The sequence below is a fragment of the Apaloderma vittatum genome, unplaced genomic scaffold (assembly GCF_000703405.1).
Source record: "Apaloderma vittatum isolate BGI_N311 unplaced genomic scaffold, ASM70340v1 scaffold43777, whole genome shotgun sequence".
NCBI lineage: Eukaryota > Metazoa > Chordata > Aves > Trogoniformes > Trogonidae > Apaloderma > Apaloderma vittatum.
The window spans coordinates 19,134-31,279 of NW_009725369.1; the positions used below are offsets into that span (position 1 = coordinate 19,134).

The 12,146-nt window shown below is 40.6% G+C and overlaps 1 protein-coding gene across 1 annotated transcript in view; it reads right to left on the bottom strand.

Moving 5' to 3' along the window:
- Positions 1-11,848, bottom strand: part of DHX8 (DEAH (Asp-Glu-Ala-His) box polypeptide 8) — a 12,261-nt gene extending 413 nt beyond the window's left edge. Inside the window, exons 1-21 of the mRNA XM_009872857.1 lie at positions 11,768-11,848; positions 11,131-11,203; positions 10,604-10,689; positions 10,021-10,130; positions 9,610-9,921; positions 9,373-9,517; positions 8,649-8,852; positions 8,122-8,209; positions 7,694-7,791; positions 7,023-7,170; positions 6,450-6,631; positions 5,852-6,046; positions 5,470-5,655; positions 4,772-4,982; positions 4,276-4,457; positions 3,415-3,555; positions 2,967-3,122; positions 2,535-2,672; positions 1,981-2,109; positions 710-906; positions 375-554 (exon numbers count right to left, since the gene is read on the bottom strand). Coding sequence (XP_009871159.1) covers positions 375-554; positions 710-906; positions 1,981-2,109; positions 2,535-2,672; positions 2,967-3,122; positions 3,415-3,555; positions 4,276-4,457; positions 4,772-4,982; positions 5,470-5,655; positions 5,852-6,046; positions 6,450-6,631; positions 7,023-7,170; positions 7,694-7,791; positions 8,122-8,209; positions 8,649-8,852; positions 9,373-9,517; positions 9,610-9,921; positions 10,021-10,130; positions 10,604-10,689; positions 11,131-11,164 — 3,122 coding nt within the window. The 5' untranslated portion in view covers positions 11,165-11,203; positions 11,768-11,848. The remainder of the gene's footprint in view (positions 1-374; positions 555-709; positions 907-1,980; positions 2,110-2,534; positions 2,673-2,966; positions 3,123-3,414; positions 3,556-4,275; positions 4,458-4,771; positions 4,983-5,469; positions 5,656-5,851; positions 6,047-6,449; positions 6,632-7,022; positions 7,171-7,693; positions 7,792-8,121; positions 8,210-8,648; positions 8,853-9,372; positions 9,518-9,609; positions 9,922-10,020; positions 10,131-10,603; positions 10,690-11,130; positions 11,204-11,767) is intronic.
- Positions 11,849-12,146: the final 298 nt, after the last annotated feature.

Here is a 12,146-nt window from a genome sequence, read left to right on the forward strand (position 1 = left end):
GAAGAGCTCTCTTTTTCCTCTACTTCACAATTACTGTTCAGCCCAGAACTACTTAGGTCTGTTTAGAACAACTGTCTATCTCACCACTCGTTCCCACTCCCCCACCCCTCAACACTCAGTGTTTTAAACTCACTTCCACCATACAGAATTCAGGCCTGGCCTTGGCTCAAAAGGTCAGTCTCATCTCTGCACAGACACTAACCTTAACAGCAGAAAAAGCCAAAAACAGCCTTGAAACTTTTCTCACTCTGCTCACTGCTGAGAAACCAGCAGCTTATACTTTGATCCGTACTCTAAAAGTAGAGCACACCACAATCTTTTCCTTTATAAAGTCTGAACTGAAATAAAAAATTACATGATACTGCCTTCCTTACCACTCTGGCTGCCTGTTGAAAAGGGCACTGGAAGGGTGGATATAGACTACTTGTTGGTCAATGAGTGTCCGATAGCCTTCCTGGGGATCCTTCTTTGCTGCATTTCGGAAGAAGCCGCTACAGATGGCCTTCTGGACTCGAACTGTTGCCTTCCCGCAGGATACAACATCCAGCTTGTGCCTGTGAGACACAGAGTGAGAGGAAAAAAAAAAAGTTAGAGTTCTCCAGATTTAGGTGCAACTACCAACATCACACTAGCCAATTTTGTTTAGCTACTACAGTAGAAAAACACTAAGAAAACAAAGTCCTTAACTCATCCTTCCCAACATGCTCACCTGTCCATAATGCCTAACATCTGCTTGCGGATATCCTGTGCCCTGCGTAAGGATCGGGCCTGGATAAAATTTTCATAGCACCAGGGATTTGAAAACTTATTATTCTTCCACGAATTGTACACAGCCAGCAAAGTGAGGTGGTCACCTTCTGTCTGATGGAACTTGGCTTTCTTTTGATCAGCAAGTGCTTGTTTATCCTAAACACATAAAACAGGCATCAATCAGGTATCAATATCACAGAGACAATCCCTCTGCAACATGATGGACATGGGCTCCTTGTCACTCATGCTGTGACTTTTTAAGTCTACCAAGAAAGAGAAGACTGAGAAGACAGCACAGAATTGAGTGGTGAGTGACTAAGGACCAAGGGATGAGAATGCGATGGTCACTGGGACTGTTCACACTAAGCCGGAACCATGCCTGTATGAAAGCCTAGAACTGTTCTTGTCAATGAGAGACCTCATGTAGACTCTCTCAAAGACTCTCCCATTGGTGAGAAGGACCTGACCAGAAAAGATGAACTTTTTTTCTTTCTCCTTTTTTTTTAATACTTTTTATTCAATTCCAGTCCCTATTTTTGAAAGGACACTTTGAAGTAAACTGCTCATACCGCAGGAAGCACGTGCATGTATGGAACTAGCTACTTTTTCATTGCTTTAGAAATAACTTCAATTATTCATCAACAAAGGTGCTACAACAGTAGCTTTGATGCTGCTGACCTACTCATCTTTCCCAACTTTCCCAATCTGCAGATAAAACATGAATCAAACGCTATAGCTACATAGATCAAAACTGAAGTTAACAGACTAAAGTGCAATAGGCCATCATAATGAAGAAATAATGGATTCAAGAGGAGTCTGCTGTTAAGAAATCCTATGTGCTGCTTGCTGACTTAAAAGAAATCAGCACAGGATAGGATTGCCATGAAGGAATACATTCCGCTTATCTGAAAATGACACAGGCAGTCTGTACTCCAGAGCTGAGACTGACTTGGTTTAGGGTTTTCTGTGTCTAGTGCGAAATGCAAAAGAGAACGTGAGACTTCTAACTTCCACCTTCCCATCTGCAAAGAAACTACCAACATCCACAGCTACAGGGTATTTAACCAGAAGGTACACTAGAAACATAACGTATGAGGAAACAGTCTAACCGAGCTACAGGTTTATTTTGGCAAACATGCTCCCTCTCCAGTATCTGAGGCAGGTGTTAGACCAAAACACACCCAAACACACCCAACAGTAACAGTGATGCTTCTTGGCTGCACTCCTTACCTTTGGCCTGTAGAACACGTTCTGCACAGACAGCATAGAGACAATTGTCAGCATTTCCTCACTGCATCCCAGATGTACAGACATGATCAACATCTTACATAACATAGGCTCCAAGGGGAACTCTGCCATCTGCAAGAAATCTGTTTCAGGGTACTCTGCAACATCTTGGAAAATTCTTCTGAGTTCTCTCAGTGCAAAAGAGAGCAACGCCCTCTCTATCATCATCTCTTTCCAAAGCAGCGTGTTTTACTCAGAATAATGTTACTCAACATGAAGAAAATTATTTGCCTATATTCACTTTCACAACAATATCCCAACTCTTTTAAGAAATTTTTGGATGTTAATAAAAGTAACCTTATGAATAAGGAGAAATAATAGCTTCTCCTTAAAAAGCAGAAGTTACACTATGGTAAGTGAAAAGGTACCAAGAAAACACAAGAGAATAAGAAGAAAATTAAACCAACAGTGCTAGGCAAGTCCTTATAACCAGTCTCATGTTACCCCCTAAATATCTGCAACCCAGCCAGTGCTAAGAAGTATTCTACTTTGCCTACCCTGCGCCCAAGTCGTGTGAGCAGTCCTTCATCATCCAGAGCTCCCAGAGTGTACAGCTGCTCCATGGCAGTTATGAGAGTTTCCATTGGAGGAGCATCCATGAAGTCAAAGGAGAGCAAATCATTGATGCCCATAGCCTAAACACAGGGAACAGAGAATTAAGCACTGAGAAGGAAGACACTAAATTACAGCTAGAGATATAACCATCAAACAATGAGGCACCAAAAAAATTCATGTAATTTACATGGATACTTGACACTATAACCCTCAATGGAGAAACACAAGAGCAAGCTCAGTGCCTTTGATGCAGTCTCCCTTCCAAAATACCTCTGAAATTACAGAAGTGCTTCATGACGCTCAGAAAGGCAGAGACTCATTTATTAAAACACTTATGATGACGCTGGCCTGCTACAAGTTGACGAAATACCCACCTTCAGAGAAAGCACCGTGCTGGCCAGATTTGTTCTTTGGATTTCAGGCACATTGGTTGTTAGCATTTCATCTCGATACGCACGCTCTGTATATAATCTATAGCATTTTCCTGGTCCAGTTCTCCCAGCCCTTCCGGCTCGCTGCTTTGCTTGAGCCTAAAGATAACAAGGTATCAGTAAGAGGTGCAAACAGGCAAAGGTAAAAACCAGTAAAATTATTATTTAGTCACAATTTTATTTGTATTAAAAGAAAGAAATTTCCAATATAACTCAGGAAAGTATGCATTCCTTAGGCACAACCTCAAGGAGTCTCAGGGAGTTATCAAAAATGCGGTTTTAGCATTGCCTCACTTTGCTTCCACGTGTTTCAACACTACATCATCAAGACACACATTAGCAGTAGGAAAAAAACAACCAACCAACCAAAAGTCAAAACCAGAATGCATACCTGTGAAATCGGTGTAACAACCAGCTGGTCAATTCCAGTCTTGGAGTTGTAAACTTTCTGCTTCACAAAGCCAGGATCAACTACATAATAGATTCCATCAATAGTCAAAGACGTCTCAGCAATGTTAGTGGCAATGACAACCTGCAAAGTGTAGTTTGATTCAGTACCAGGTCTGTGTCCGATTGCCAAGATAACCATGCTACTCTACACGACACAATCATTTTGTTACAAATGCAACTACTACAATTTTAACACTGAAAGGAGAAACGTGCTCACAGAGGAACAGAAAGAAGCATTTTCTACAAAGATGGGCAGGTTTTAAATACCTACATCTGTTTCAGATTTGGGCAATATGTGAAAAGAGTATTATAAAATCCCTAATTAAACACAAGTGAAAGATCACTGTAAGTTTCTAAGTAGATTTCATTGACTTGAGAAAGAATTTCTGCCTATCCCTCATGGTCTATATTTAGGTAAGAACCTTCCAGAGAATGTATCTCTAGGTATTCACTAGCTGTTTGGTGGGAAAATTACATCAATCTAACAGGAATTGCACCTAGATTTCTCTACAGTTAACATCTTTTGAAGGCAGTATTAAAAAACACACCAAGAACATTCTCCAGAGGTTTGCTACACCAGATGTTTTCTATAGAGAGGCCCAGCTAACATGTACAGCCATATACACAGTCAAAATCATAAGCCATCCTTTCTCCAGAACTCCATTTGTCTGAAGTTGGAATTAACATAACCAGAAGTTCTTTTTTAAAGTAAAGTAAAGAAAAAAAGTATGATTAGCAGTGTAATACACCTCACTATTAAAATATACCAGCAGAAGATGAAGCCACATTTAGCTGAAATTACCTTTCTGCTTCCTGGTGGGGCTGGGTCAAAAATCCTGGTTTGCATTTCACTGGGTAAAGCTGAATATACTGGCAGGATAATTAACTCTGGAACATCAGGTCCTAAAGACTTCATCCTCTCATACAGGATTTCACAGGCAGTGTCAATCTCTTCCTGACCAGTGAGAAACACTAAAATGTCACCTACACGGGAGTTAAAACATCCACAGAATCAATTCTGTTCAGTACAACTCCTGCATTACCACATTTCCATTTAAAACTCGGGATCCTCAAATTTTGCTATCCTCTGGGCAACAAGTCTTAGCCTGAAGCAATATACTTCACTTTTCCACCCAGATTTTCAGCATTTTATTTACTATATTTGCAAACAATAGAGGACAGCACTGAGAGCACTTTGCTTATGTCACCAAGACACGATCCATGACTTACAGAAAGGCCTTGCTCATAGGCATTAGGGTCCTTAAATCACCAATAACCTTAGGCCATCCTTCACTCACCTGGTGGCTCTGTTAAGTGGATCTGCATTACCGTAATCAGACTAGCATCCAAATAATCTGTCTCTGGCTCTTTTGTGTACAGTATTTCTACTGGGTATGTTCTGCCAGGAATAGTGAAGATTGGTGCTTCGTAGAAATACTGAGAGAATTTCACAGCATCCAGTGTTGCTGATGTCACTATCAACTTCATATCCTGCCGTTTCTGCACCGTCTAAAACAGGATAGAAAGTTCTCAATTAATTTATTGCCTCTGGCACTATTAATACACAGCACTTGAGTCAGAGAAATATGACCAGTAATATTAGGCATTTTCATGTCTGAGTAGCGGGGCTGCTCATTCCAGTATCCAGAATTTAAAAGAAAGTGCTACGGTCACACTTCAGACCCTTCTTAGCAGCACTCATCACAGAAAATCTTCGCCAGAGAAGGAAAAGCAAACCAAGAAAACTCTTCTGCTCATCTATCATCATAAGCATCCCGGACTGACAGTTTTCATTGTTTCTGCTGAATTTTCCTTGCTTTTTCTTCACAGAGAGGTTCATCTTACGAAAATATGGATTATAAACCCTTATGAGTATTTGCTTTCCTTCAGAAGAGGCTCCGACCACATGAATGAACTTGTGTGACCTTGCCTTTCCCTGTGCACTCCCACCCACATGTAGCACATAGAGGACACAAAAAATCAAATGCTACATTACCTTCTTCAGGAGTCCAAAGAGAACATCCGTATGTATGGTCCTCTCGTGGGCTTCGTCCAACATGATAATGGCATACTGGGTCAGATCGGGGTCTATCAAGCACTCCCTCAGTAACATGCCATCTGTCATGTATTTGATAACAGTTTCGGGGCTAGTGCAGTCTTCGAATCGAATGGTGTAGCCAACCTAGAAAGAAGAGTTGCACAGAAACTGAAGATACAGAAGTTATTAGCACCATTAATTCCCACTTCGATTATTCTGCAAACTCATTTTACAGGCTACAAAGGAACAGGCACATGGAAACACAAGCAAGCTAGCTCCAGTACTGATTTTTCCTACTTTTCCTCGGGCTTATTTTGGCATCAACAGCAGGAAAATTCACCTCTTGTCCCAAGCAGCAACCGAATTCCTCTGACACCCTCTTTGCAACAGACATTGCGGCCACTCTGCGAGGCTGAGTACATCCAATCTTTCCTCTTGATGTATAGCCTGCCTCAGCCAGGTATTGAGTAATCTGCGTTGTCTTCCCAGATCCCGTCTCTCCAATAACAATCAGAATCTGGTTGTCATGCACGGCCTAGAAAAGGTCATAATATCCTTGTCAAAATTTAAAAACAAAAAGCAAACAAAACAAAGTCAAGGTAGTATATCTAGGACTAAACCGAGTACCTACTGTTCTTCATCCAGCTGACCCAGATCAAAAATCATACAAGTGTTCCTGCCCATCAAGTCAGCAAACTGCTTAACCGTTTATCTGACTCGTCCCTTACTGACACAATCCTACTTCCAATTTTGACTTACATCAATATATATCTCAAATCTTATCAAAATACAGATCTATACATACACAATCCTCTGAAATAATCTGAATTACAATTCTGCACTTAGAATAACTGGCTATTCACCTACCAACAAGCTAAATCAAGATTTATTTAAAATTATTGCCTGCTCAAACAGGAATGCAATTTCAAGACTCTTACCTGTATCAGCTGCTCCTTCAGTCTGAAGATTGGAAGACTCTCTCTCTGCTCAATGATGGAAAGCTGGGTTTTCTTACCATAAGAAGCTTTGTTGCCACCAAACGCATGCTTCTTCCACTCTGGGATGTCATTGGGCATCATGCCAATACCTCGCATGTTCGCAGCTATTTGTCTTCCATCCACTAGAGAAGGAACAATTTCGCCACTACATCCAGGTTCACACAGCACAGACCCTGATGATCCTGCTCCTATTGTTCCAGCACCCGGGCCTTCTGTACTTGCCCGTTTAAGTATTACTTTAAGTTCCTGGATGTATACCCCCACTATTACAGTCGTTTACACGTAAGAAATTACTTCACCATCCACTGCAGCTTTTAGCAATACATCCTGGACAGACAGAAGGATATACCTGTACACTTCCCTTGACATTCCTCTTTCTACTTCAGTAGAAGCATTTGTTCTTTGCCTCACTTTTTAAGTGAGGCAGACAAATACAGTATCAACCTACTTCTCCCAGTTTGCTAAACCATCACAAAAAAGGCACAGTTCACCCTTAGATGTGTTCAGACATACCATCAGGGAGAGGATCCACCCAGTGTGTGTTGAGTCCCATGGGGATAGAATCCATCTCTGCTTCTCTCTGGGCTTGTTTAAGCTCTCGTCTTTCCTTAGCTAAAGCACTCTGCATCATTGCAGCCTGGGACAAGGAACCATCTGGATTCTGGAGAGCAAGAGAAAGGTTAAGATTTCAAGAACTCCCAATCCTTTAATTATCTGTCTTCACGGTCCTTTAGAAGCATCTTCTGAAGATGTTTTGGATGTTAAGATTTTATCTATTTGGCTTCCAGCACACTCCCATTAACCAGGCCTCATGAACTCATGACTAATATGGAAAATCTCTATACTGTCCAGTCAGAGGGATTATGTGCACAAAGAATGAAAAGTAAGCATTTCTCTACCACTTTCTACTTTCAAAAGGTAGAAAGAAAGCAGAACAGATAAAGTATGTTTTAACATACTTTTATAAAATGGTTGCTGCTGCAAGCTAATGCACATTTTGGTTTTATTATTCCATGCCACTGTCAGCAGTTAAGTAAAAATCCAGCATTATAAGCAAAAAATCCAGCTTTATAAGTAAAAGTGAGGGCTCTCAATTATGTCCAGGTGGACAACTAGTTGTTAAACTCCCAAATACTTATTTAATTAAATCAAGTATATTGGTTTTAATCCTGGAAATCTCTTACCTTTACTATTTTGATAGGACTCATATCCATGCTCTGTTTAGTATGACCTCGAAGGAATGGTGGCTCTTCTTCAACTAACTCAATCTCAAGGTCCTCATCTAGAATCCACAAGTGACAATTTTTAGAGAAAAGTTACAACAACTTTTAGGTACACAAAAGTACTTCTTCAAACAGTGCTTCCTGTGTATTCTTGATTACGATATACTTAGTTTTAAGTGAAAATGCTCCAAATAAAAAGAATGCACAGACAGAGCACATCCAAATGTCACTAAGAGTAAGGCTAGCGTGACCCTAGTTCCAAATGTTTTAAGATGACAGCAAATTGTGACATGTCTCACATCCACTTATACCATTATCTATCTCTTTTTCAAACTAAACACGCCCACAAACAGGGAATATACAATGATAAGACTACTTGGAAACACCACCTTCTTCATCATCAACTTTAGGAAGAATTCCAGTCTCCTCATCAAAATCAGGAAACTCTTCTTTGGAAAGCACGTTAGCCGCAATCATCTGGGAACGGAATGAATACAACATGAATTCGTCTCCATCAAAGGAATATAACCCATGCCTACAAGATCTCAGCTCTAGTACTATTGTCAGACTTGTAAAACAGGGGAAAAAAAATAATGTTGTGATTTCAAAACAAAGTAATAGTCTTACACCCTGGCACATGTCCCCAAAAGTCATAAATACCATCAGAGTGAGACAGCTGGCTTATGCAAGGCAGGACTGTGGTGATACCACACCAAGATTGTGATCCCCCAGCCCCAAATAATCTCTGCAGGCTACCTGGTCCAACCTCCTATTCACAGCAGATTAGAACTAAGCTCCGCAGCCTGAACTGCAAGCAGGCCACAACCTCGAGTTAAGGAGCAAGTTACACAAACAACCAAGGAGATGTATTTTAGTTCATTAAAAGTGACATTATTTCCCTGAATACAAAACACACCTGTTTTATTTCCCATTTCTCTGGGTCTGAAATTCTGGTGAGGCGTTTCCTTTCAAGGCTATCATCCTCCACCTCTGGGGCATTCACCAGGGACAGGTGACTGGGTCTGTCGGGGTTTCTCATAGAGGTTTCTTCGCTGGTTTCTCCAATGAGATTTCGCCTCCGGTTTGGGTTCAAGTCTTCCCCAGAGTCTTGATCAACATCCTACATTAGATTGATTAATCAATTAGTCTCCTAATCTACTAACACTTCCTGTACCACAAGAGAAAAAGCAAGTATATTTTTCAGAGACTACTGCCAAAACCAGACCATATACAGAAAATTTGCATGCTTCCCCCCTCCCCTACCACCCGCCTCTCGAGCTGGTATTGAGGTAAGAACACCCCAAGGCCTGGAACACTTTACTCTGCCTTGGCAATTACAATGATTTCAATTAAAATGAAATGCTTCTCTCATACTGAAAAAGGAAGACCAATATAACAACAGCTTGATGTTTGCTTTGTCACTTAACTAACACATCAAGTCAAAAAATCATTAAGAACACTACATAAAATGAGCAAAAATAGGCCACTTATACACCAAACAGTAACTCATTGTTTTTAACTTCCACTTGAAGGGTTATGTATTAATTTTCATCAAAACAAAAAATAAAATAGCAAGAGGCATAATCTTTAAAATTTTGGTACCACAAACTATTACAAGCGCTACAGGATGTCTTCCATACCTTCATGCTCAGGCTGGTTTTGGATCCAGTAAAGGATAACACTTTGACTTTTACTCTTTGTCCTTTGCTCACAACATCGGCAACATTGGCAACGCGGCCTTCTCTTCGAAGCTCTGAGATGTGGACCAAGCCCTCCCAGCGCTTCCTGTAGGTAAAACAGAGGGGCATGAAGTGTTGCACATTAAGACCCTGACAATCCTTCAGATCATTCAGAGCATTGTGAAGACCAGGTGGTACCTTAGTCCTTCCAGCTGCACAAAGCATCCAAATTGCATTATACTTGTGACTTTGCCATTGTAAATGTCTCCAATGGAAGGCTCCTCAGGTGGTGGGCGGTCTATGTGCTTGTCTCTCCATCTCTCACTGCTCTTCTCGACATATTTCTCTCGATCCTTACGGTCCCTACTGGGACTCCGACTTCTGCTTCTTGATCGGTATCTGGATTTTCCCCTGTTCTTATCCCAAGTCCTAGAACGAGACCTAGAGCGAGATCTGTGCCTTCGTTTCCTGTCTCTGCTACGACTTCGGCTCTTCCTCCTTTTCTTTGCCCTAACAAACAAACATTACGTACTTGCTGTGAAATTCCACATAAGAAGGGAGCAAGCAGGCAACACCAACAGCCAATATCCATCCCCCAAAGAAACCTACCGGTGGTCACTGCTCCTTTGCTTGCCTTGCCTGTCTGCACTGGGCATCAGAGCTTCAAGCTCTTTAAGTGCATCAGCTGCCACTTTCACATCATCTTCATCCAGCATATTCTGCAAGAACAGAGAACTGTTCTGTAAGAAGGCTGATAACAAGTACATCACAGAGAATTAATCTACGGAAAAGATTAATCGTGTGCATACTTACTTAGAAGGAATGTAAGATAAAAAGAGGTCAGATAATATATGATATAGGGGAAAAAATAATCAAGCTATCCCCCATTATTGCTGCAATACTGAGAAAATTCTTTTATACAAAAGACATCTTCATATCAACATCTCTGATTACTACAGAAATATAAAATGCAAGCCTCTACTCGCATCTGAATGTCCAAAAACTTTAGCTAGTTTCTAATCCATCGTTATTTTGAATATTATGGAAAAAAGACCAGACTACAAATTTCATGTCACGGAAGCCCCAACTGCCAGGCATTCTGCAAAACACTATCAATGTGGTAATTGCTGCAACAGTAAAAATAATTGTGTTTGCACGAACTCACAAAAGAAATCTGAAATTGTGACCTTACCCTGATGTTGGGATTGTCTGGCCTGCAGAGGGCTGGAAACAATTCCTTTAACCTTTCCTTCTCAGACTTGGGTTTTGCAGCTGTCTCTGAGTTTGAGATTTAAAAAAGAAAACAAAAAAAAAGAAAAATCAAAAAATAAACACACCCACACAAAACTCAGAAGAGTTGGAACAATTTACTTTTGACTTTTTCTGGAACCGAATATAATGTTTAACTTTCACCTGAATGTAAAGGTTGATACGGGCCTTACAGAGATTCTATTCAAAGATTACGTTACCTTCCTACAAATAAAATTCTGTTAGGGAATCTGTGAAATACACACCCTTCGTATGTTTTTGGTTCCTGAACAGCTTTGCTAATTTACCACTAACAGAGACTCCCACTGCAACAAGATACAGAGTCTTGCCTTACAAGACTAGAACAGCAACTACAGCAATCTCACCAAACATGGCCAAAACATACAAAAGGGCAAGAGTTTTGTTTTCCCTTCTACACTGAACTGGTAAGAGGGACAAGACTATGCATACCTTTGCTTGTAGATGGTTTTGGTGGAGGCCGCATTGTCTGTATGAGACGTAGCAAATTACTAATAAGGGAATCCTAAAAAATTTAAGAAAACACTTTAAAAGAAATTACTGCATTACTGTTTTTCATTATTAGAAGGCACAAGTCGGAGTTTATCAGCAGTAGAAAAATCCCTCAATTCTGAAGATGCAGGTTCATTTTTACAAAGTATCGTTAAGCTTTAGATACATCCAAAAAACATACGATAAATTGAATCCAAAAATTACTATGATAGTTCCACTTAAACGACTTTTCTACTTGTAATTTTTAATTGCTTACTAAACCAACTAGTTACTTCTGTGGAACTCATGAACCCAACACCTAAGTATCAGAAAAAGACCTATGACAACATTGTCTTTGTGAAAACTGTTTCTTCCATATTTTATATGCTCAGTGCAAAGACTATGAGAATTTTTTAGGAAGAGCGAGAATAAGGTTTAGCTTGATGAGATAGGAATACTCAAAACGATAATTAGTGCACAGTTTTCTAACTGAAGAAAACCAATAATCACTCTTCACACCTCTTTCCTTAAAATAAAAGGCTCCTTAAAATATACCAGGACAGAAACAACAGGTGAATAACGTTCATATCTCACTTACAGTGAACTCAGCACCATTCTTTAGAAGAACTGCTTTAAACGTGTCAAATGTAGTATTTTTTTCAGCAAGGCTTATCACAAACTCGGCTGGGAAGAAGAAGCAGAGAACAAATTTTAACAAATACGTAAAAGGCAGTGTCAGTACTTCACGCTGGGATGAAAAGTGTTCTCCCAGCAACACAGCGACCAGCCCGGTCTCCCTGCCCTCGGAGAGGCCGCAACAACAGCGCCTTCCTTTCCGCGTCCTGAGGAGAAACCCAGACGGACGCGGGTTCTCACACTCAACTTAATTTGAAGAAAAGTCACGGCATTTTTTCGGGATGAGACACGGCGCTTCGCAAACGAACAGCGAGAGGTACGACTGCGCTCCTGGCAGCCGA